Consider the following 23,209-nt stretch of genomic DNA (forward strand, 5'->3'; position numbering starts at 1 on the left):
CTACCAAGATATCAAACTTCAAATAATTGGCACGCTTTGACAATATTCAAATTCCATCCAAATTGTCTATTAAATTGTAAGAAATTCTTTGAATTGTGACGAATAACAATTGTAAATATTATTTCGATTTAGAATATTATTTGGTAACGCTAATGCTATGCTAGCGATTGTTTAGATAAATGTCAATTCATTGATAATTTTATACCTTCAAATTTTTAAGATATCTGTTTTTGTAATAAGTATGTTCTTGAGTAGGTACTAGAAGTTAGCAATACCACTGTATGCTTGGCCTATGTCTACGTCAATTGCTATGCCCTTACGATGATCTGTTTCATTTGATTCAGCCACAATGTTCAATAAGTTCCTAGGTACAGCAGCCGCTGTGTCGGATAGACGGATTCAAAAACTTCCTAGATATGTGAGCTATACCTATAGTACTGAAAAAAAATCTAATGGTTTATTTGAGACTAGCGCATTCAAAAAACAAACAGCTTGCCTATTAATATTAGTCTAGATTTCTCTTTTATTATTCAAATCTGCATACTCGTTTTTCGGTAGGCAATGAAATGAGTGCCAGGTTTCGAACCTGGTACTTTGGTCATTTTTGTGATAGAGGGAAAAATAAATAAACAATCGCAGATGCAATTTCTCTATTATTTGTATAATTTGATTTTAATTTGTATAATCCTTTATGGTTATATTCAAAACAACATTATGAAGTCTTACAATAATGTTTAATTACTTAATTTTAATTAGTTTTATTTCTAACTGTAGAGCTACGATGCAAAAAGTATGAAAATTAATAAATAATTATTTATTGACTAAATAAAAGTCTAAAAAAGTAATCTCAACTCAAAAGTTTTACAAAAAATATACATTTGGCAATCAGGAGAAAATTAGGACTAAATACGAAAGTAGAAAGATTTTTGCGAGACTAAATCATGAATATGTAAAATATATATTTACATATTAATGTGTTACTTTAATAATTCCGTTTCACGCGTAAGCACGAATATTTTTTCAGATGAATTACAGCAAATTGTTTGTAAATAATTTAGAAAAATATACAAATTAAATAATTATGATTCAAAGGTCGTTCTCGAGGAAATTAAAACACTTTTAAGACTTCATTATTTATTTAACAACATAGATGCGAGTTTAAGCTTATACTATGTCTTACTTCGCGATCGTAACTCCACACTCTCTATAACATACAAAGAAAATAATGTTTTACACAAATTGCTATACTATACATATTATTCATAACAATTATAATTTACAAAATAATAAGTAAATAATATTCTATAAACCAATATAAGTGAATAAAACATCAATTAATACATAATTTTTTTTAATTAATTGAACTGTCCAAAAACATCATAAAAATACTTTCTCTTTTCGAATCACACTTTCTAATACATTTTTATAATATTCGAAATGTCTAAATTATTTGAAGTATGCAGTCAAAAATCTTATTATTATTAATTAACTGTTTTTGTATGAAAATTTACGTGGAAATGTACAAATAAACTTTAAAAGAGAAAAAACTACATAATAAAGTAAAAACATAACATCTTTGAGATTTCCTTGTGAAAACTGGCTGGATTTTTCACATGAAAATCTGCGAAAAGGTGAGGTAGTATTAATAACAATTATAAAATATTTATCTAAATTCTAAAGAATAAATTAATCTTTGGTACAAGAAACATTGCTCCCACGCAAATTCCCAATAGCGATATCACTTAACCATAAAATAACAAAATTATTTAAACGTCAAAATAATTGTCGCTATCGTCGGCCGAAACGTCATCTCCCGACCGTTTGCCCAGGCCGAAACTGAAACGATGCATGTCCCTCTCCCTCTTGCCCAGGCCGAAGTTGAATTTGCTGTATCGCTTGCCCAAGCCGAAGTTGTAGCTCCTAGCCCGCTTGCCCAGTCCGAAGTTGTACATGGGTAGTCGTTTTCCTAGGCCAAAGTCGTATGCCCGAGCTCGCTTCTCCTCGGAGGTTTCGTCGTCAGCGAAGCGTTTGCCGAGGCCGAAACTGTAGGGGCGTGCGCGTTTCTCTGGGTATGCTGTGAACAAAATGAATGGTATTAATATTTGGGTACTTTGTTTAAAAGTTTTACACTTTCTATAATATAACAAAGAACTTTCGTTCTTGTGTCCATTTTGGTTGCAATCTTAGTTTATGTATTAAAAGGCTCCAAGTATTACCTGCGTCATCATACTGGTCGAACAGCTCAGCTAAGGCCGCCTGGTCAAGGTCGCTGGTGGTGAGTTGCGGCTCATCATTGGACTGGTCTTCGTCTACGGAGCGTTTGCCCAGGCCGAAGGAGTAGGGCCTAGACCTTTGGGAAGGATGAAAGAAGATGGTTAGAAACTAGAAAAGATTGCAGTAGTGAGAAAGTTTTTTGCAAACATAAGTAATGACTCGATAGTCTCTCGGTAGTGTATGAGAACTATTTAAAATCTCAAGAGCTTATTGACAAAAATAAAAAGCTTACCTCTTGCCCAATCCAAAGTTATAAACTGGGAGTCGTTTGTACTCCGACACGTAGCTATAAGCGCGCTTGCCCAGCCCGAAGTCGTAGTGGGGTGATCTCTTCGCCAGGGGGGCTACGTGGTCACTGTGGGGCTCAGCCTCATGAGGCTGCAGGTCGTGGGGTTCAGCCTCGTTTTGCATCCGCTCGGGGGCGCAGAGAGCCGCGCCGAGCACGAGGAAGCAGACTGGTAGTGAGGAGTACAGCATTCTGTAACAAGTTTTCTTTGTGAGGAAAGCTTGATGATTAGTTGGTAAATAGATGGGAATTTAGGTCTAACAGTTGAAAATGGGATGGCTATTGATGCTTAAGTAAAGCAACAGTCGTAAAGTCAAATTAAAAAAAGTTGAAATTATGCTAGCACTTTTTACTCTTTGTAGCAACCTAGTTTTATGACTGAGAAAAGGAAGCGGTGATAGTTAAGTGTCTAAAGTAAGTTTATCGGACTTATGTAACAAATGGAAAACTTCTTGTAAAAGGAAATACTTAAATATTCATAATGATATTTCGTTTAGTTAGGCAATACACAGTTGCTATAATTTGTCAACACTAGTTGAGTAAAACACCAACTGATTTATTAGTACGTCATACTCAAGTTAGGCATAAGGATTCTAAGAAATAAGTTTTGCAAGTTCTACCAACTTTGCTTAGAACAACAAACCAATGATTGGGTTCAGTAAAAACTTGTGCTAAGTTTATTGCTAAACCATGTTTGGTAACAGACGTAATTTACGACGTAACTTTCTTTAGTGCTTTTTGTATTGTGGCAAAGTTCAAAATAGCTAAGATTACCTGGTTTTATAAGAACAGTAGGTTAGTTGGAGATAATTTAAAGTAGGTATAATGTAAATATACAAAATCTTAGATAAATGTTTTTTCTTGTCACGTTAACGCTACTGAAATCTATACTAATATTAGAAAGCAGAGTTTTTTTGTTAGTTTGAACACGTTAACCTCAGGAACTATTGGTCCAAATTGAATTTTTTTTCGGTATTAGCCCGTACAGATTCTCGAGGATGGCGATACTATAGGTTATATTTTACCCAGATGCGCGAATTAGTTCCTTGAAGACGCGGGTGAAACCGCGAGTGGAAGCTAATTCGTGAATATATACGTACTTTTCCTACTAATTCAATCAAATTCCCCGTATCCATTTCCCAATTTACTAACTTACAATGAACTCACTTAGTGACAAACAACGGTAACTTTTGGAACAAAGTAAAAAGTGTAAGTCAATTGGTTAACTACAAACTTGTCTGCAGAACATGCGAGAACTCTAAAATGTGGATACAAAATAATTGCAGAATTCTAACAGCCTTACTTATAAACGTGAATTAAATATAAGTAATACTTAAGGGCTGTTTAAGAAAATTCTTACTTTAATCACTCCTTAAGACCTTAAGTAGTGATTAGTTAAAATGTTGCTTAGAAGGTGATTAGAGATTTTATAAGTAAGGGGGTAAATGTATACAAAATACTTGAATGCATGTCCAAAATTACCTAGGTAAAGATTATGAATCTATGTATATACCTAGTTTTTAATCAATATAAATATAAAGAGCATATATTTTTTTGTTTGTTTGTTTGTACTCTAAAGGCTCCAAAAGTGCTGAAACGATTTGGAAAATTTTGTTGTCAGAAAGCTTCACTCTTCCAGAGTAACATAGGCTACATTTCATCCCGGTGCAGGCAGTAGTTCCCACGGGACGTGAGAATTAGCGTAAGGCGTCGTCCTAATTGGCAGCGATCGCGCGATGGCGCGATGCGTTTTTCGTCTAAGACGTCGTCGACACGATGCGTTCTCCTCGTTCGATGAGTTCAAACATACAGATTTCATCAGAGTGTCCTATTTGAACCTCGGAACCTCGCAAGTGAGATCGTGAGATGAAAAACGTATCGCGCCATCGCGCGATCGCTGCCAATTAGGACGACGCCTAAGAGTTTGTGAATTTGGATGAAATCACTAAAGTCGGGAACTACTCGACCAATTTCCCAAAAATAAAAATAAAATCGACTAAGGCCATGAACTACTTAGATTTTTATCCGGCCAAACCCACGAGCTGTAGCGTGGGTTTGCCCGGATAAAAATCTAAGTTAGAAATTAATATAAAATTCTCTGAAAATTACTTCATCTCATTGAAGAAAACCTCTAAAGTCTGAAACCCAAGTTTACTGTCGCTTAATTTCATAGAACCGCAATAATTTAAACGTGTATTGAATGGAAAACTTTTAAGTGACTGACTCGTCGCAATCTTTGTGATTTTAATTCAATTGTAGATGTTTCTGAGAACATAATACATTAAATGTCAATGACTTAGGTTAAGTAAAAAAAATAAAAAAACGGCTAAGTGCGAGTCGGAATCGCGCACAAAGGGTTCCGTACCATTATTTAGAAAATGAGCAAAAATCACGTTTGTTGTATGGGAGCCCCCCAAAATATTTATTTTATTCTAGTTTTCAGGTTTTGTTGTTATAGCGGCAACAGAAATACATCATCTGTGAAAATTCCAACTCTCTAACTATTACGGTTCATGAGATACAGCCTGGTGACAGACGGACGGACTGACAGACGGACAGAGGAGCGAAAACAATAGGGTCCCGTTTTACCTTTTGGGTACGGAACCTTGGTTTTTCATTAAACCATAAAAAGAAAGTAATTCTTCTGTCTTTCCTTGTACAGTAAACTTGATAATTGAACTAAAGAGGACTGCACTAAGTGGAACATACCGGGCTTTCCTTCCTTGTTTGATCACTTTCTTTCTTTCCTTCTTTGCTCTTTTAATTCTGTTTATAGGAAAACCCATGATAGTTTATTTGTAACGACACTTTTGGAGTAACTTATCGATTTATCGGTACGTAAACATGTTTTTATGGGTAAAAGCTTTTTGAGGAAATGGTTAAGTAAGTATGTATTTTCTGAGAATAAACACTTTAGATACTAAGTTATATGGTCTTACTACAAAAAAGGTTAAACAGGAGTTCGTCTCGTGTTTAGGAAAAATGTATGGAGAATTTCCCTTAAACACGTGTCAAACGCATGTTAAGCTTTTTTGTAGTAACACCAATAATGTTTAGTAAAGTAAGTACGTATTCATAAAACTGTTCCGGAGAATAAATGTAGGTTCAGATTTTCAGTATTAATTTAAGTTATTGATACTGAGCCGTAGATATCAAAGACGTCTCTCTGTGAGTTGCACCATTAAACTATAATGATAACTAAACCATTTTCAGTTGTCAAATCGCCGATTGGACCAATAGGCAGCAATTTCGCGGCTGATTATGGTTAGAATATTACCCTTTACATTAAATTGTAGATGTTAAAAGAGTCTTAAATATTCACCATTGTATGTAATCCCGATTAAAACAAAGCAGAAATGAAATTTTCAAAATTACTAAGTCCCGCACCCAAAGGGTCACTCCATTTTCCCTCCACATCGACATATGCAAATTATTTTTCTAATTAAAACAATCCGAACATGTAATGGTTAAGTGTCTCCGAAATTATGTATAAAAGTTAAACAAAAATATTAAATAGGTCCGGTTTTGTGCTGAAAAAGGAACCTTCTGTGTATTGGAAGTACCTATGTAACTTTTTATCCAAAATTTTGAAAAGGTAAACAAAATATTATCTTATCTTAATAGAAATGTTTTCCTGCTAGTTGATATTAGTGGGAGGGTCAATTAATTTTGGAAAGCTTGACATATTTATAACAACCTAACTATTAAAGGAATGCTAGAAAGTACTTATGGAATTTCAGATGGTAAACAATTATTTAAAAAATGTTATGACTTTGGGCAGCAATATACATTATTTGTTAATTTTATAATTTCATAAGATTCCGGTCGGATTGCCGTCCCATCGGGCTATGAGAGTGAAAGAATAGTGAGTGCATTTGTGTCTGCGCAAATGCTTGTGCACTATAATATGTCCCGCGCAGTTGGCTAATCTCCTTACATGAGAACAGCCGCCGTAGCTGATAATCGATTTCATAAAAGGCTATTGCAAAGATTCGTAAAATTCTAATTCGAAACCGTATAATAACGAGAAGTTCTGTTTCCAAGTGTGGTTTGGCACCAGAAACATGCCTAAAAGCGATGAGGCATTTTTTTGCTGAGGGTCAATAAAAAAGGTTTCAAGCGATTCCTTTTTGTAGGCAGAAAAATGCTTCCATGCCTATCTTTTCATCACCTCCAAAATTGCAATTCCTTTGTAACTTAGCAGAGACAGTTATAAAACTTTCTCAAACAACAGTTAACAGGAGTCGTGTAACAGTAATCGTCAAGTTCAATTACTCAGTTAACACGCCATTTAATTGTTACAGTTTCAGTTAGTTTTAAACTGTTAACCTTTTAGCCTGTTCGCAGTTAGTGAATAGTCTTAATTGGTTAATGTTTTATCCCCCATAATTCCTATTGTTTTAAATATTACTGGTTTCCATGGGCGTAGCCAGCTTTGGGCTCAGGGTGGGGCAGCAGTCAACCTATCCCCCGGGGGAGGGCCTCCGATTTTTTCTTGAGCCGTTAAACTCAAACTTGTTAATCTCTTAATTTGAGAGGTTTATATTTTTAGGTACAGAAAAAAAAAACAATCACACGCAGGATAAAAGCCAAAAGTAAGGGCATACAGTTTCTGAATACGCGAGCGAAGCGAGCGCGAAATTTTTATCGTACTTAAACCAAATATAACGTATAATTATGCCCAAACGTACCTACTTAACTTTTTGTTTGTTGACAAATGCAAAAACAATGGCATATAGTTTTTGAATACGCGAGCGAAGCGAGCGCGAAATTTTTATCGGACTTAAACCAAATATTACGTAAAATTTAGCCCAAACGTACCTACTTAACTTTTTGTTTATTGACAAATGCAAAAACAAGGGCATATAGTTTCTGAATACGCGAGCGAAGCGAGCGCGAAATTTTCATCGGTTTTAAACCAAATATTACGTAAAATTAAGCCCAAACGTACTTCGCTTTTTGTACGTTGACAAATGCAAAAACAAGGGCATATAGTTTCTGAATACGCGAGCGAAGCTAGCGTGAAATTTTTATCGGACTTAAACCAAATATTACGTAAAATTTAGCCCAAACGTACCTACTTAACTTTTTGTTTCTTGACAAATACAAAAATAATATAGTTTCTGAATACGCGAGCGAAGCGAGCGCGAAATTTTAATTATTTTTTAAGACTCAAAACCAGAAACTACGTAAAATGTCGCCCAAATATACATTTTCATGAATCGGGGGACTAGGTACGATACACCCGATTTACGTTCATACGAAAACCCCCTCGCTCGCATAGATAAGTCGATAAAAATAAAGTTAGATAACGTAAGCTTCGCGGACCACTCGGAATGCCTCCAGGGACCACCAGTGGTCCGCGGACCACCGGTTAAGAACCACTGTGCTAAACGATCGTTCTATTGTACACGGGCCCGATTCTCCTAATTTTACTTAAGCGCCATTCGATTGACGTTCGACTCGATTCGACTGAGATCCAATCCCGACTCGATTACGATTGAAGCGTATGTGGCATTCCGCTATTTTTTCTTTGAAATAAACGTTTTTATCCTTTTCTGTCATTCAATAATGAATCATTTTGTCTGCAAATGATTTACGATTGCAAAATGATTGTACAGCAAACTACCATATACTTAGACCAAAATCACCAAAATAGCAGACCAATCGCACACCAATCAAATGTCAATCGAATACGATTGGTCTTTTATTAGTAGCAGAATGCCCGATATGGTTAAAACTGCTATTACGATCATATTGCGATTCGATTTCTATTCGATTTTGACATTACTAACTTAGGAGAATCGGGGCCCTGGTCGTACATGGCTTGGCAAGCAAAATAGCGAGCGCGGTTTTTACACTAGAATAAAATTGCATTTCCGAAATTTTTATCACATCTACCAGTTCCATCTCCTTCAATGCATTATTTTTTTGATTAAATGGACGGCTCGGCTCGCTACGCCACATAGCACCTATTCTTTTAGGAAATACGGCTCGCTTTCAAATGACGCGCGCACCGCGCACGTTCGGGAACAAGAGCGTGCATTTTGTTTTGATCGCGCTCTTTTCAAAGTCGACATTTTTTTGTGCAATACTTAACTTACGGATAGTACATATGATTGATGTTGTTAGTTAGAGTTAGTAAAAAAAACATTGTTTAATCAGACACCTTATAGGTCAGAGCCAGGGCCCAGGGTGGGGCAAGTGCCCCAGCTTGCCCCAGTGTGGCTACGCCCATGCTGGTTTCTAGCAACAATCACACGGCTAGCAATTTCACAGATATGTATATTGTTGTCGGCTTCCAGTTCAACTAGATGCAGCTGAGTATCGGTGTTTTATTACATGCAACGACGGTCTATCTGACCTCCTCAACCCAGTTGCCCGGGCAACCCGAAACTCTTGGTAAGACTTACCAGTATGTGTATGAATTTCTGTCTGCTTTTTGTAGAAAATGGACGTGATGGTATATTAAATGTTTATGTAAATAGTTGAAATACAACTAAAACTATAAATCAATGTTGAACTCCTTACGGCCGAACATTCGCGGGATGCTAACTTCATAATCACTTACAGAGGCGAGGTCTTACAGTAAGCGGAGCCGAGTGGGAATATGTTTATAGCAATATTTCCTTAGCATTGTTTTGAGAAAATTTGACAACCAAGCAAGCTTGTCTGCAGGACTGATTAATAATTTAAAACTTTTGACACTCAAGTATACAATTACAAACACTCGTAAAAAAAGAAACTAGAGAAATCTTGCTAGACCAACGTACACGAAATCTCCTATCTCGGTTAAAATATCCAAAATACAAGCCACAATGTAAGCATGAGACTTATTTAAAGCGTCAAAAGATTTTACGTCAAACCGACCTTCCAAAAAGTGGCTGCCATGGACAAGAACCAGCATAAAACTCCATACTTAATACCCGCGTCACAGCAAATCCGCTCCGCTCATGCCTCATCTCCGCTCCGCTCACAGTCGCGGCTGAGCTCAGCAGCCTTTGTCCAGTACAACTGAGTTCCAATTAGTTTGCCGACTTCCAAACTCGATTAGTATGTATTAAGTTCATGAATCAGACTGCGGTCAACTGAAGCTTATTTCGGTATGGGTTGTATTATTTACTAGTTTCTGTCAGCGGTTTTACCCGTCTATCCTGAAAACTACTTCACGCAAGCGAATGAAAGACTTATAGGCTTCCTCAATAAATGGACTATCTAAAACTGAACTAATTTTGCAAATGGTCCAGTGATTTCTAAGATAATCGGTTTGCGTTTTTCGAAGATAAAGTATAGAGAGAACCTCTCAAAATAACACATAATTAGGTGATATAATAATCTCCTGACGCTCAGTAAAGTAATTACAATATCTTATACAGTCTGACATGTCTAGTGCTACATTTTTCCATTCAGTTCAGTTCTATACATAGTAACACCTATCCTACGCAATATGGACAAAAAAATATCGTGGAGACGTCGAGAACACCTGCAGAAATCCAACCTTTGGCTAGCCGATGCTAATGACAGACACTTGTAGGAACAACAATTTGTCTTGTCAAATCAAGTACTGAAGAAATAGGCCCACTATTTAAGAAAGCTCACGCATACTTGGTCAGTCTTCAAAGGAAAATTCCTTGAATATTTCTTAGAAGGTACACAGGATATTCGACGATTTCTGAAAATAGTTTCGGAAAAAATATGAAGTTATTTTTCAATATTTTATGCCTCTACTGGAAAGAGTAACTGATCCTATTGCGACAAAAATAATTTCAATCCTGTAGGTTAATTCAACACGAAACCTGACAAAAAGGATAGTTTCACATATGCAGGTATCTAAGATACGCCATAGGATTCTGAAAAATAACCTTCTTGAGTCATGACTGAAAAGATTGAAAATACACTCTCTGTATTTTCTGGCTGGGAAAAAATACGTTCTTTACAAAAATCAAGACTTCAAGACTTCAAAAATCAAACATACCAACATATAGAAAATAAAATAATATCCAAAAATAAATGAACCACATAAATTTTCAGACACAAAATAGTCTGACCAGTTATCCAAAAATGATCGTGTCTAGCCGGGAGCAAAATAACGAAACAGATAATATCTATTAATACGAACAATATATTTATTTGTCAGTATGCGAACAGTACAATTATTTTCACGCCACTCAAGCCTCAAGTAATTATTGGGGATTTATTTCTGTATTCATTTACCTTTTCATATGTATATTTAAAGGTAACCAACTACTAGGTTGTAACGGCCGATCGCACACACTCACTCCACGGATTTTCCATTTTGACAAAATTCTTTATTCACTTTTTTAGAAACCGTGGATGGAATGGAGTTCTTGGAAATGGAATTTCAATTAGTCGTGTAAACTAGTCCTTTTGACTAGATTCCTAAAATAAGATGATTAAGACTGCGAACCTAGATGGTTGTTCCTTTCTATAAACATTGGATTGGACAACCACTTTGAACCAAATAAAAGTAGTAAACGATATTAGTATTGTTGCTATACGCGTCAGTCAGTCCCTAGCTTTATTTTATTACATATATAATTTTGTATATTAATAGTATGGGTGGCTGATAAAAAGGTGAAGGAAAACATCTTGAGGAAACCTGGACTATATAGTCTGAAATCACCAACCCGCATTGAGCAAGCGTGGTGAGTAATGCTCAATCCTTCTCCGTGTGAGAGGAGGCCTGTGCCCAGCAGTGGGACGATAAATAGGCTGTAACAACTACAATAGTATGGGTAATGATTTAGTATTCATTTCCATTACTTGAATAGGCTAATATTAGGAACTAATCTTTTATAAAATTTTTTCAGTGTTAGACCATTTATCGAGAAAGGTTATAGGCAATTTCTTGAACGAAGGCAACCTCTGGCGAAAGTCAGAATAAATATGCGTATTAACAAATAAATATGAGTTGTGTATGAGGCAAGAAAGTTAATAATTATGTATTATTATACGTCGACAAAAGTTCATGAATAAGACAAAAAATGCAAACATTATTAAAAATTAAAAATCCAACTTGCAGGAGTACATCACAAAATTGTTCGGTGAAAACGCTGCGGATCCCATTAGAGAAATCAAATATTCCTTTTACAAGCTTGAAGAAACAACAAGTTAGTACCGAACGGCTTAAATATGTACAAAATTACTTAATTGTTAATAGTCAACCTACTTATCTATACATATAGACCACCTACCTACTTTTTGCCTCTGGTGTTAACCATACAAATCTGAACTTTTTATCACCCTTTTTTGCTTAGCTATAGAGTCTATATTCCCTCAGCAGTTTTCACGCAGTTCTTTGGCGTTTGGTTCAAAAGGAATGCAGTGCTCATTTAAAATTCAATCGTATCGTACGGGTAAGCACACAAACCGAGCTATTCTAAGAACTTATATTGGAATACTGTCTATGAAAAGTTTTGTAATACGATGTGATTTTTGAATTTTTATTTCCTTGTTTTTGTTTACACTTGGCGAAAGGAAATTAGCTTTTCTATGTGAAATGAAATTTTCAGTGTAGATCTTTTTCATATTCGTAGTAAAGTTATTTTATCAATTAATTTATTCAGTATTTTAAGACTTATTTTCAAGTCTAGGACGTCTGACTGATCTTCTTTCTTTTATGCCAGTAAAAAGACAATCAAAGTAGTTTTTTTAAAACCTGCTTTAAGGCTTTTGATGTCGACAAATATCCTACAGGAACTTCTCAGCAAAAGTTACAAAAACTCCTAAAATGATATCAAAAAGATCCGGAAAATGAGGTGCTTTTAACATAGATATTAGATATTAATAGCTTTTCAGGTATCTAAAATAGTCCTACTAACATTAAAACTAAAAGATCAAAGAGTGTATTATTTAAGTGCGTTCATAAATCGCTCAAACAACTTCTAAAGATTAATCGCCTATTAACTTTATTGAAATGAAAACCGGGATTTATCGAGCGTTAGCGATTTCTAATTTTATTGAATACCGATCAAGTTTTATTCATACTTCGGTTAATGTGAATTTATGATATTATCGCGTTGTTTGAAGTTTAGTGCTAAATAGTTTTTGGAAAAATTAATCGATTATTTCCAACTCGGATGATAGCGCTAAATAAGGATTTTTATACTTCAGAAAAAAGTTTTATATATGTTTTTTAAGAATAGTAAAGCTGTTTGGAAAAGTTCTGGGTAATTTACGTTTTCTCCCGGTTTTATCTGTGTCCCGTCCCTTCCTGTATCCGGATAAAATGTATCCTATGTTGTCCCATGATACTGTAGCTTCCGCTTGGCTTAACGACAGTGTAGGCTACAATGCGTAAACTAAATAAAGAGTCGAGCATATAATATTGCACTAAAATTATTTTGTATAATTTATTAATACATTTTTAGCTCAATTTGCATTGTATAACATTCTCAGGACGAGATAGAAAACTTTATAAAATATGTAAGTAATTAATTTTATTTTCTTTTAAAAAGAGTGTCCATTTAGTGTCTTGCCGGTTCTTCTCCATGAGACTAACTCTTTGGAACCGTGCCCCTAACTTTGACGTTTCGAAAGAGCTTTAATAGGCCTATTTGAATTAAAAAAAATTGAGTTTGAGTTTAATGCCAAACAGAATAAAAGTCTACATTCAATGAAAAGTTCTAGAAAAATCCATCGTCACTGTTTGGTAGCAAAGCTGACACTAGCGCGTCCCACTTCAGAGCAAAACGTTCCTTTACACGCAGACACAACTTGCTCCGTGAAACAATAGCCTGTGTGTATTGTAACCAGTTTGTATGTTCGTCTGTTTGTCTGTTTACACTATTGAGAACTTATCGAGATACGAAGTTCTGGTAGGAATTTATTTAACAAGGTGTAAGTAAATAACTGGAAGAAAAGTAGCGAAACAATGTAAGTGTACTTGACTGGGAATAGGAAAAACGTGTGATTTTAATACATATGGAATGAACATAGATCGCGAACCCTGAGGAAAAAAAGTTGAGCCCTGTGTTTGTAACATAGGTAGATTCGGGAAGTTGAAACAAGTTTTTTAGGTTCTAAAGCGTGAAAAAAAATGTAGGTACTGCATGCACTCAGGAAATGTAACCCTCCTTTTTTAGGACAGTTGGGTAATCTATAGATAATTAGATACAAATTTATTATAGGGTATAATTTAGGTGGTCACCAAAAATATTTTTAAGACTCTAGGCTGAGGCACCAAATAAAATAAACAACTCCAAAAAAAATAAAATAACATCAGAAAAATCGCCAATCTCGCACAAATATTATTTTTGGTTCCCAAAATGGATTAATGGTCACCAAATTCTATCCAACTAAAAGATTAATATTACTACCAAAAATCAAAGTTAGTGACGAAAACGAATCGCTGCAAAACCGACTCCACGTAGTCTTGTCTGCCCTACCCCTAGAGTGCAATTCAAAACCGCGTAGGCGCGGAGGGGCGAGGCGGCCTGCGAGCTGAGGCGCAGGTAGTTTTAAGGCGCTCCGCCGCGGCTGAGGCTGGCCGGCAGTGCCGGCCAGCAAGCCGAAGCTGCGGTGGTGAGCGTGAAAACCATCTGCGACGATAAGCTCGCATGGGACCGCCGGAGCCGTGACAGAAGCCATGCTTGCTGCATGTTGCGTGCTTACATTTTAAACGTACTGAGTTACACACAAATTCATATAACAATAAATAAGCGACGTAAGTTTGAGAACCCCAGTATATTAATTGGTATTTGGGAAATATTCTAGCGATCGTTAGCTTTTTTAGTCTAACAAAAATGACCAAATTAGGAGTCATGGTATTACATAATTGGTAACATCTAAGTAGTGACAATATATAATATTTGGTCTAAAGTGTATTTTAAAGGCATCCATATATTTTTTTAGTAGTCAATAATACGAAAAAATGGTTTTATCTAATAATATTTTTGGAAACGTTATTTGGTGACCATTTATCCATTTTGGTAACCGTTTAGAATTTTTTTGGTAGTAAAATAGGTACTTTTTTGGGTGGCGTTTAAACACAAGCCTTTATTATAAAGAGTTTGTAACTTATAGAAGCTTTATCGTATGGAATAATTTAACGTATAGAGGCTAGATCTACTTTTTATCCGGGTGTGCGAAGGAGTTCCTCTGGGATGCGAGTGAAACCGCTAGTAGTAGTAGTAATGCTTAAAAGTAATAATTTACTTCAAAATAATGAACACTGAAATGTTGTATGAATTGAAATTTTAGTATATTTCGGTAATAAAATAAAACATGAAAAAAAGAGTGCTATTTTATTTGCTAACTATCACGGATACCTAATATCTGGATATAAAACAAAATGTTTTTTTACAGACCATATTCAATATCAAGTTTTTAGCAACACATATTTAAATGTTAGGATTTTTTTTGTTTTATACTTGTACCAATTTGCTCGTTAAAGCCGCGCGGATCGGTCGATCATAAGGTTAAGCAACGCATGGCGTGGTCGGTCCGTGGATGGTCGATCATCTTGTCTTAGAGTTCATCCGTGTCGAAAAGAACGATAAACTGTAGGAGCCAGAAATTCTGGCTCCCACCACACACACCAGTCTTACTGAAGAGTATTGGGTTCAGTCCTTGTAAAACACTGGTACAGTACAGTTGGGAAAAGGCTGATGATATTATTTTGGAGTTAATAGAAATAAGCCCTAATTAAGTTTGACTGTAATTTCATTAAATTACTTAAAAGTTAATGTACGTAGATTTCATTATCAGGTGAGTTTTTTTATAATTAAACATCCCAATCTGACAAATACAATCAAATAAACCTAATACATATTTAATTCTGGTATTCGAATACTATTTCCCAAACCAAATAACTATTTTAGAGGTCAGTTCTGTGAAAACGACTGGATATACGTAGGGTTGGTCTTTCTAGTGCTACTTAGGGCCTCAAGTCACACTAAAGTGGGTATTCAAGGCTGAGAAGGGATTTATTATGCATTTGTAGGTAACTTTGTCTTACCAATGCGGTAAAGTAAATAAAAGATGACATATTTGACACAGTATTTGTATGAGTAAGAACCCCCGCACACTGCAAACCTTTAGTCGGACGATAGTTTCTTCGGGCTCATAAATCAGTATGTATATGAAAGGAAGTACGCACATTACAAAGATTAGGTATTTAGCTGGTGCCAGACCACCTGAAAACATTTCTTATAACATCATTGATCAATTACAATAATTTAACTATGAGCTCGATCAAAATATCGACCGACAAAAAGTTCGTATTGTCTAAACAGCTATATTGTGCAAATGAAATTACCTACGTCCCACACCCAATTAGTAGTATGTATGCTAGTCTAATGTATGAGCTAGTAACACAGCCACATTTCACGTTCAAATATTTTTTTTTCATACCTATCACGCTATTTTCTTAGCCCTGTATAAACACACAATTAGCTGCTTCTAATAAAATCTTCTATAATAACAAAAGTCAGCGACAATCGCTTTAAATCGCTTGAAGCGGACATCACGGCACTGACTTCGGTCATTTAATCTGAAATATACTTGCGTTAACCGCTCGTTATTATATTTTAACTGCTAATAGAAAATTGACTGTCATGGCGGCTGTCAGACGAAATTGTAATTTTTTTATCTTTGATATAAAATTGTTGACTTTTGCTAAGTCTGTTTGGTTGGGATTTTTAATTAAAATGCAAGCGACAATACGAGGTGAAAGAGACTTTTTTTTGTATTGTTTGGAGAAAATCATGTTGATTTTTTTCTTGTTAATTGAAGCTGCACTGATACATGTATTATAATGCAATGTTATATTATGTAATTGTTAACATTTAGGTATATTTCAATGGTGGTTTTTTTATAAATCCATTCTGTGAAGACCTATTTCAGAAAGTGTAACAAAGTGACGGACATATATTGTATATTATTAATTTAAAACGTTATATAGAATCTGCTACGCGCATCCAGACAGACGTATTTTTTAAATCGGTTCCTAAAAGTAAACATACAAAGAAACTCTTGAGCAGCTATGTAAGTGCAGCTTAAATAGACGACACTCTTAACATACTTAATTTATTAAAATAAAATATAGCGAAAAATCTATTCCCACAACAAGAGTAAAGTCGGCAAAATGGGAACAGCAAAGTTAAACAAACCAACACTACATATTTTAAAACGTAGATCTTATCTCTTAAGTTTAAAATAATTTTAAACTTTAAAATAGCTTCGCAACGGTTTGTTGTGTCAACAATGTAGAATTGAAATTTAAATTAATGCGAACTACACAATGGGGGAAGTCCCGGTTTGCATATTATGCTCGGTAATGAAATGTTACCAGTTTTTGCACAAGTAGTTTGTTTAATATCAAGTTTATGTTGGTGTATTTTTATTTTATTTTGTTGGATAAAAGGGCTGGTAAACAGTAGTTAGCTGTTTGATGTTGTAGAGTTCTGTGAACTAAAATAAAAAATATTATGTAAACTCATTAACAATTGCATGCTTATTATTTTAGTGGTACGTACTAGTAGTTTTATGAAGCCCAACAAAAAGGCAGTTATTTTAAATGTAGCTATGTCTGTTTGTCGTGCTTTCACGCCAATACTACTGCACTGAAAAATATCAATAGGTACTTTCTAGACAATCTAGATTCCTAGAGCCAAAGTATTTTTTCTGCGATTTGCACTTTTTATCCGAGTGCAGGAAATAATTCTCTCAAGACGTAGATTCACCAGGTAACAGCAAGTTTAAAATATCGGCACAAAAAATATAACTTTAAAATTAATTTCAAAAATATCAAGTCTATAACAAGTTAAGTCCACAATTGGGTGTATCAGTAAGATCTGCTCGAAACATGCCTTATCAACGATCTTCAAGCGTCGAGACCAGGTGAAACGCCACTGAATTGGAAAATGGCGGCTCGTAAGAAAAGCGAAGCTTATTATATTGTAATCAGATAATTAGTATAGCGAGAGAGAATTTAAAATGACTATTTTAAAGCAAAATTTTTGATATTTTTTAAATTAATACTTAATTACGTTTTATATTGCCCTGTCTAATGTTTTTGACGTACCTAATGAAAGGTACTCAGCAAAATTCCTGGTATGCAGAATTTAATGTTTTCTTTTTCCTTTTTGGGTAAGTTGAAAATACTTTGCAAAAGGAAAGTTCTAAACAAAATATTAATCTCCGACACGAGGAAGCGCAGTATTTTTAATATTTTTGATGTTTGAAGGTCGTTGAACTTTATTTTATTTTATTGGTTCACCAACAACTGTTAACACTATAATTTACAAATTTAAGACTTATGAGATACTTAATCTAGTGTCACAATTACTTATAGGTAAGCACCACATGAGCTGATTTATTGTGCGATAACATAAACAGACTTTGAAATACTGAAATGTGTTAATAAAGTATAGTTATTATAAAAAAGTAAATTATTAACAGTAAACATAAAAGCTCATTTTTACATCATCCATGTTCAAGAAACTACAAAAAGAATATGAAAAATTATACTCATCATAACTTACACACAACGAAACCAAAAAGTCTTAACAGAATAGAAATCAGAAAACATAAATGAATTCCAAAAATAAAAACATAGGACTGTTATTTGAAACAATTTCGCCCTACAAAGGACAGTCGCGAACACAAGTTTCGATAGAATAACAAAGCGGTATAAAAATAACAGAAGTTAGAAATATTTTGTTTTTAGACATCTGTGGACACGCGCCTTCGGGGTATATAATAATAATAATGGCGTCCAAGGCCGATTTCGGACACGGCGGCTGTTCTCATTTAAGGAGATCAGCCAGCTGCGCAGGACATGTTATAGTGCACAAGCATTTGCTCAGACACAAGTGCACTCACTATTCTTTCACTCTCATAGCCCGATGGGACGGCAATCCGACACGACCGGAGAGAGACCAGGCGCAAGACATTTACGGGCTCTCCGATGCTCGGGGGAATCAATCACCAACTTCCAGACTACAGGCAGCTTTTGTGAAAGTTTCTAAAACCCACATAGCGTTTTCAGCCCGCTCCGGGAATCGAACCGGAGATCTCGTGCAAAGCAGTTGCGCTTGTGACCACTAAACCAACGAGTAGTTTTCCTTTAGATTCTTATATTGTCTGTGTTAAATTAGCTAGCAACATTTGGCTATTCTTCGAAATAACTTTTTCTCGATGAAGAATTTTAATTTGATAAATATATTTGAAAAAGATTAATGAATTGAAATAAACCTTTTACAAAATTATATTAAAATCATTGGACAGTAAACAATGAATTAGACATTTAAAAAGTTTAAACGTGAAAACCGGATTAATTTTAATTTAACTGTTTAATTAATTCGATTTTAAGTTGTTTTGAAATCAATTAATTCTTTGCCAATACAGTTTGAAATTACGTCAAAGTTGTAAAAATAACCTTTTGTTTTACCTAGCCAAATCTTTGGAGGATTACGTAAAATGAAACCTTTGTGGTTGAAATTCACTCGCCTATCATTTGTAAAAAGTCATTTCTGTTTAAACACATGAAAATGAAAATAATTTATCAATCTTTTTGAGAACTAAACACTTAAATCCTCCTTTAAATATTTGTTGTGTAACAATGTGATAATATAAATCTATTTAAAAAACTTTTGACAAAAAATATTATACCGACTTCAATGATATATTTAAAACCTTCTCCTACTTTTGAAAAATACTACCTATGCTGAAAACAGCGTCAAAATCGGTTAAGTCAAACGTGAGATATCACGCACAAACATACATACAGACATACATACACGTAAAACTAGGAATCTCCTTTTTTAAGTTGGTTATAAAGTCAGTCTTCCTTCCTTCCTTCCTTTCCTTTCAATATTTAAGTTCAAAGTCAATAAATTGTTGCTTAACTAATTCCTCTGTATGTTCAGTGCAACATTTCTATTAAGAGGTCCAATAGAAAACAGACGGGCTGGCATCTTGCTCATGTCTCGGTAATTACCGGTCCGTGTCTTATCTCAGGGTTCCAGAACAATCTAATACAAATCGTATGGTTTACGGAATTAACTGCGAACGAGTAAATATGTATCTCATTTCTTGGAATGAGAGCATCTTTTGTTAAGAGCGAAGTTATAATTGAAATGAATCTAGCTGTTGCGGTAAAACATTGTGGACTTGGTAAAAAATGACATGTAAATTAAAAACTAGTCAAGGGCGGTAGGAATCGCATGAAGGGTTCCATACCATTATTTAGAAAATTTGCAAAAAATCACGTTTGTTGTATGGGAGCCCTCCAAAATATTTATTTTATTTTCGTTTTCAGTATTTGTTGTTACAGCGGCAACAGAAATACATCATCTATGAAAATTTCAACTCTGTAACTATCACGGTTCATGAGACGGTTCCTGGTGACAGACGGACGGGCGGATAGAGGAGCGGGAACAATAGGGTCCCGTTTTACAATTTGGGTACGGAACCTTAAAAATTACATATAAAAAAATAAAAAAATACGTTGTAAATGGCAACATTTAATTATTTCTCCAGCTCCGCTTTTTATCTATTGTCGAAATATATTTCATGGTATCACATAAATAATAATATATTTTCATTCAATACGGTAAATTAATTTCACGTTTCTATGACGTATACGAACGAACATAATACAAATTAGAATGTATTTCTCAGAAATTGCGTGATATATCTATTGTTAGGCTGTAAACGGATGAAACCACCCACATTTTTTTACACTTAAAGAGCAAAGGAATAACGTTGAAAGTATTTTTGAAATACTATTAGGTATTCAATCTTTTTACTTTTCAAACGCCATAATTTGCATAATTGTAACTTAAAGAACTATCTTTATATAGCAAATAAATAATAAATACATTTGCAAGCGAAATCATAAATACTTTTTCAAAGCGATTCATGTTAGACTATATATATTTTTATTTAATTGAGTATGTGATCTATTTTTGCCCGTCTCACCCAATTGTGACGTCATCGTTAGCGATTAACATGCAAATGTCCTGTCTAAGACCAATCAGATGTCTGTGGGAAATTATGTTTAGGAGATTAAAGTTAACCATATAAGTACATATGTGTATATCGGGTAGGCTTGTGTTTGTTTTTCATATTTAGGAGAAACAAAAAAATATATTTTGGCTTAAAAATTGTTTAAGTAAATTACGAATAAATGGAACAAAATGGCTTAATAATAATGGAACCTGATTTTTTGTAGATAAACATTTTACTTTTTAAATAGTATATCTTAAACAGCTAAACTGATCCTTATAAGACTTTAATACTTTCATAAGTAGTTATTTTTATTTCAATAGGAAGACTTACAACAATTTATTTTAGTCATCCAAATTGATACTCGTAAAAATGTTTGTTGTAATTATATTTTCAAGGTTGGCAAAACCTTCGATTCACGCTAGTGTAGGTAACATTATATTAACCTATTGAACTTGAAAGGTCAAAGCTGTTGATAAAATTGTCATAATTAGCTAAAAACACTTTAAATATTCACAGACAAATAAATAAAATTGAATGTCTGTTTGGGGTTAAAGAATTAAGTCAATGTCAATGTCATATAGTATATTCGGTTATATGTATTGAAAATATTTTATTGTCTGTCTGTACAAAATAAAGTTGGGTTAAAATGTTTCGAAAATCACTTCGGCTGATCCTACCTAAGCTGTTATTTATTAAAATTGGAACGAAATGTCATTTCCACGAAAATTGTTTGTCAAACATAATTTAAAGAAAATATCGAAAAAAACGTACAAAAATATTTTCACTAAACGTAGTATTTCTATTTTGGTATTCAAGCAAAGGGTGCATACTTATTAATAAGTTTAGGCTGAAATACTCCATTCCCGTTTATTTGGGGTCGTTGCAGCACGTTTTCTCCTTCCACAATCTTCATTTATGGGATAAAAACATAAAAATAATGAGCAAAATCGCAGACAAAGCCTGTAGCTTTAGGCTGATAATGAATTAATAGCAATAAAACTTAGTATTCGGTTCACTCCTACAGGGAATATTAAAATGGCAGATACTATAAATGTAGACGACCTTTTTAATCAATTACTTGGACCTTGTGAAGTAAAGTGATACTATTTCTTTGTTTAGCTCTTGTATCTTTAATGTCTCTGTAGACTAATATATCCGTGATTGTGAAATCCTTAAAATTTTTTGTTAGTCACATCAAACTATTGGCCCGGCTAAAAGTTTGCAGACCTGATTCTATCATTCTGTACCTATCATAGGTGAAAAAAGTTATATTATTATTTGTTTAGCAGTTTTTTTCAAACATTTATGTCTTACTAGCTTCCGCCCGCGGCTTCGGCCGCGTAGAGTTCGGTTATATCGCGTTTCCAAGAGAATTCTTCAAAAGTCCGAGATAAAAACTATCCTATGTTCTTTCTCTAGGTCAACTCAATCTCTGTACCAAATTTTATTAACATCAGTTCAGTGGCTTAGACGTGAAAGCGTAACAGACAGACAGAGTTACTTTCGCATTTATAAGTAGGGATGTACGAGTGTTAAGTATGAACATGTTCTAAAAACGAGACCAATTAATAACAAAACAATTAACCAACAAAACAGAACGATATTTCAATTTACAAAATAAATTACCCACGTGTTGAATATAATGCACTTTTCAAACAAACTAAATAACCTTTTAGTAATAAGCTAATGTATTTTTAATTAGTAAAAGTTTCAGTTATTCCCGAATGTATTGCGACTGAACTTCGGTCACGTTTTGTTTTAGTACTTTAGTTCTGCGGTTATTATATTAAGTTCAAATCTTCTTTTTGTCATGCGACCCTAGTATTCACAGACGATTTGTCATACGTGGTTTTAAACAAAATAATATATCAAGTCATGTTACCTGTAAGAAATGAAACCCATTTTTATAAGTTTATTCTAAATTGAATTAGTATCTTTTTCTCCCGATTTCACTCAAGAATAACTTACTTAATGTACTCGAATTAAAACTACTCTATAACCTTTCCAAGAGGTTAAGCTTCTTTTTCAAACTGTACCAAAAATGTTACATACATACTGATACCGGGTGCGTGAACTAGGTATTTTCTTCGAAAAGCGAGTATCTATGAAAATAAACCTTCAAGTTTAACAGTTCCACAAAAAATACTTCGACGCCTGATCGATGTTCTTTTATATAGGTATGTTTTATGTTTATATATATTTTGTATATAGTATTTTATTTTTAGATTTGTATAAAGATAAGTAATTTAAGTTTGTATACATAGTGTGTACATTATTGTAGGAAATTGAATTTTAAACTAAAAATAAACTTTATCTAACAAATAAGAATCTTTTACCATGCCTTTTCGAATTGTCGTTTTCGTTCGCTCATTCAATTCATCCATTCGTTCTTTCGTCCACTTCATGTATTACAGTTCGGTCATCACTTACAAAGTCACATCTGTTGGATCCTCCTTATTACACGTCAATACTATTTAGAGTGTCCTCAATTTCTAAGAAACTAGAATTTTGTTTAGATATTTATGAAATTGAAGATGTTTCCCTGTTAGACTTGTCCTGAGAGATCTAATCTAACCCGGAATAAGAAGTAGCTAGTCTTTCGTTATAGCTAGCAAGTTTAGAAAAAAAAAACGGCCAATTGCGAGTCGGACTCGCGCACGAACCGTGCCATTA

General features: G+C 34.3%; 1 protein-coding gene across 1 annotated transcript in view; it reads right to left on the reverse strand.

The window, feature by feature from the left end:
* Positions 1-1,117: 1,117 nt before the first annotated feature.
* LOC110373543 (helicostatins) overlaps positions 1,118-23,209 on the reverse strand; it is a 60,898-nt gene continuing 38,806 nt past the window's right edge. The window contains exons 2-4 of the mRNA XM_021330845.3: positions 2,507-2,752; positions 2,217-2,350; positions 1,118-2,074 (exon numbers count right to left, since the gene is read on the reverse strand). Coding sequence (XP_021186520.3) covers positions 1,767-2,074; positions 2,217-2,350; positions 2,507-2,751 — 687 coding nt within the window. The 5' untranslated portion in view covers position 2,752 and the 3' untranslated portion in view covers positions 1,118-1,766. The remainder of the gene's footprint in view (positions 2,075-2,216; positions 2,351-2,506; positions 2,753-23,209) is intronic.

The sequence above is a fragment of the Helicoverpa armigera genome, chromosome 19 (assembly GCF_030705265.1).
Source record: "Helicoverpa armigera isolate CAAS_96S chromosome 19, ASM3070526v1, whole genome shotgun sequence".
Lineage (NCBI taxonomy): Eukaryota > Metazoa > Arthropoda > Insecta > Lepidoptera > Noctuidae > Helicoverpa > Helicoverpa armigera.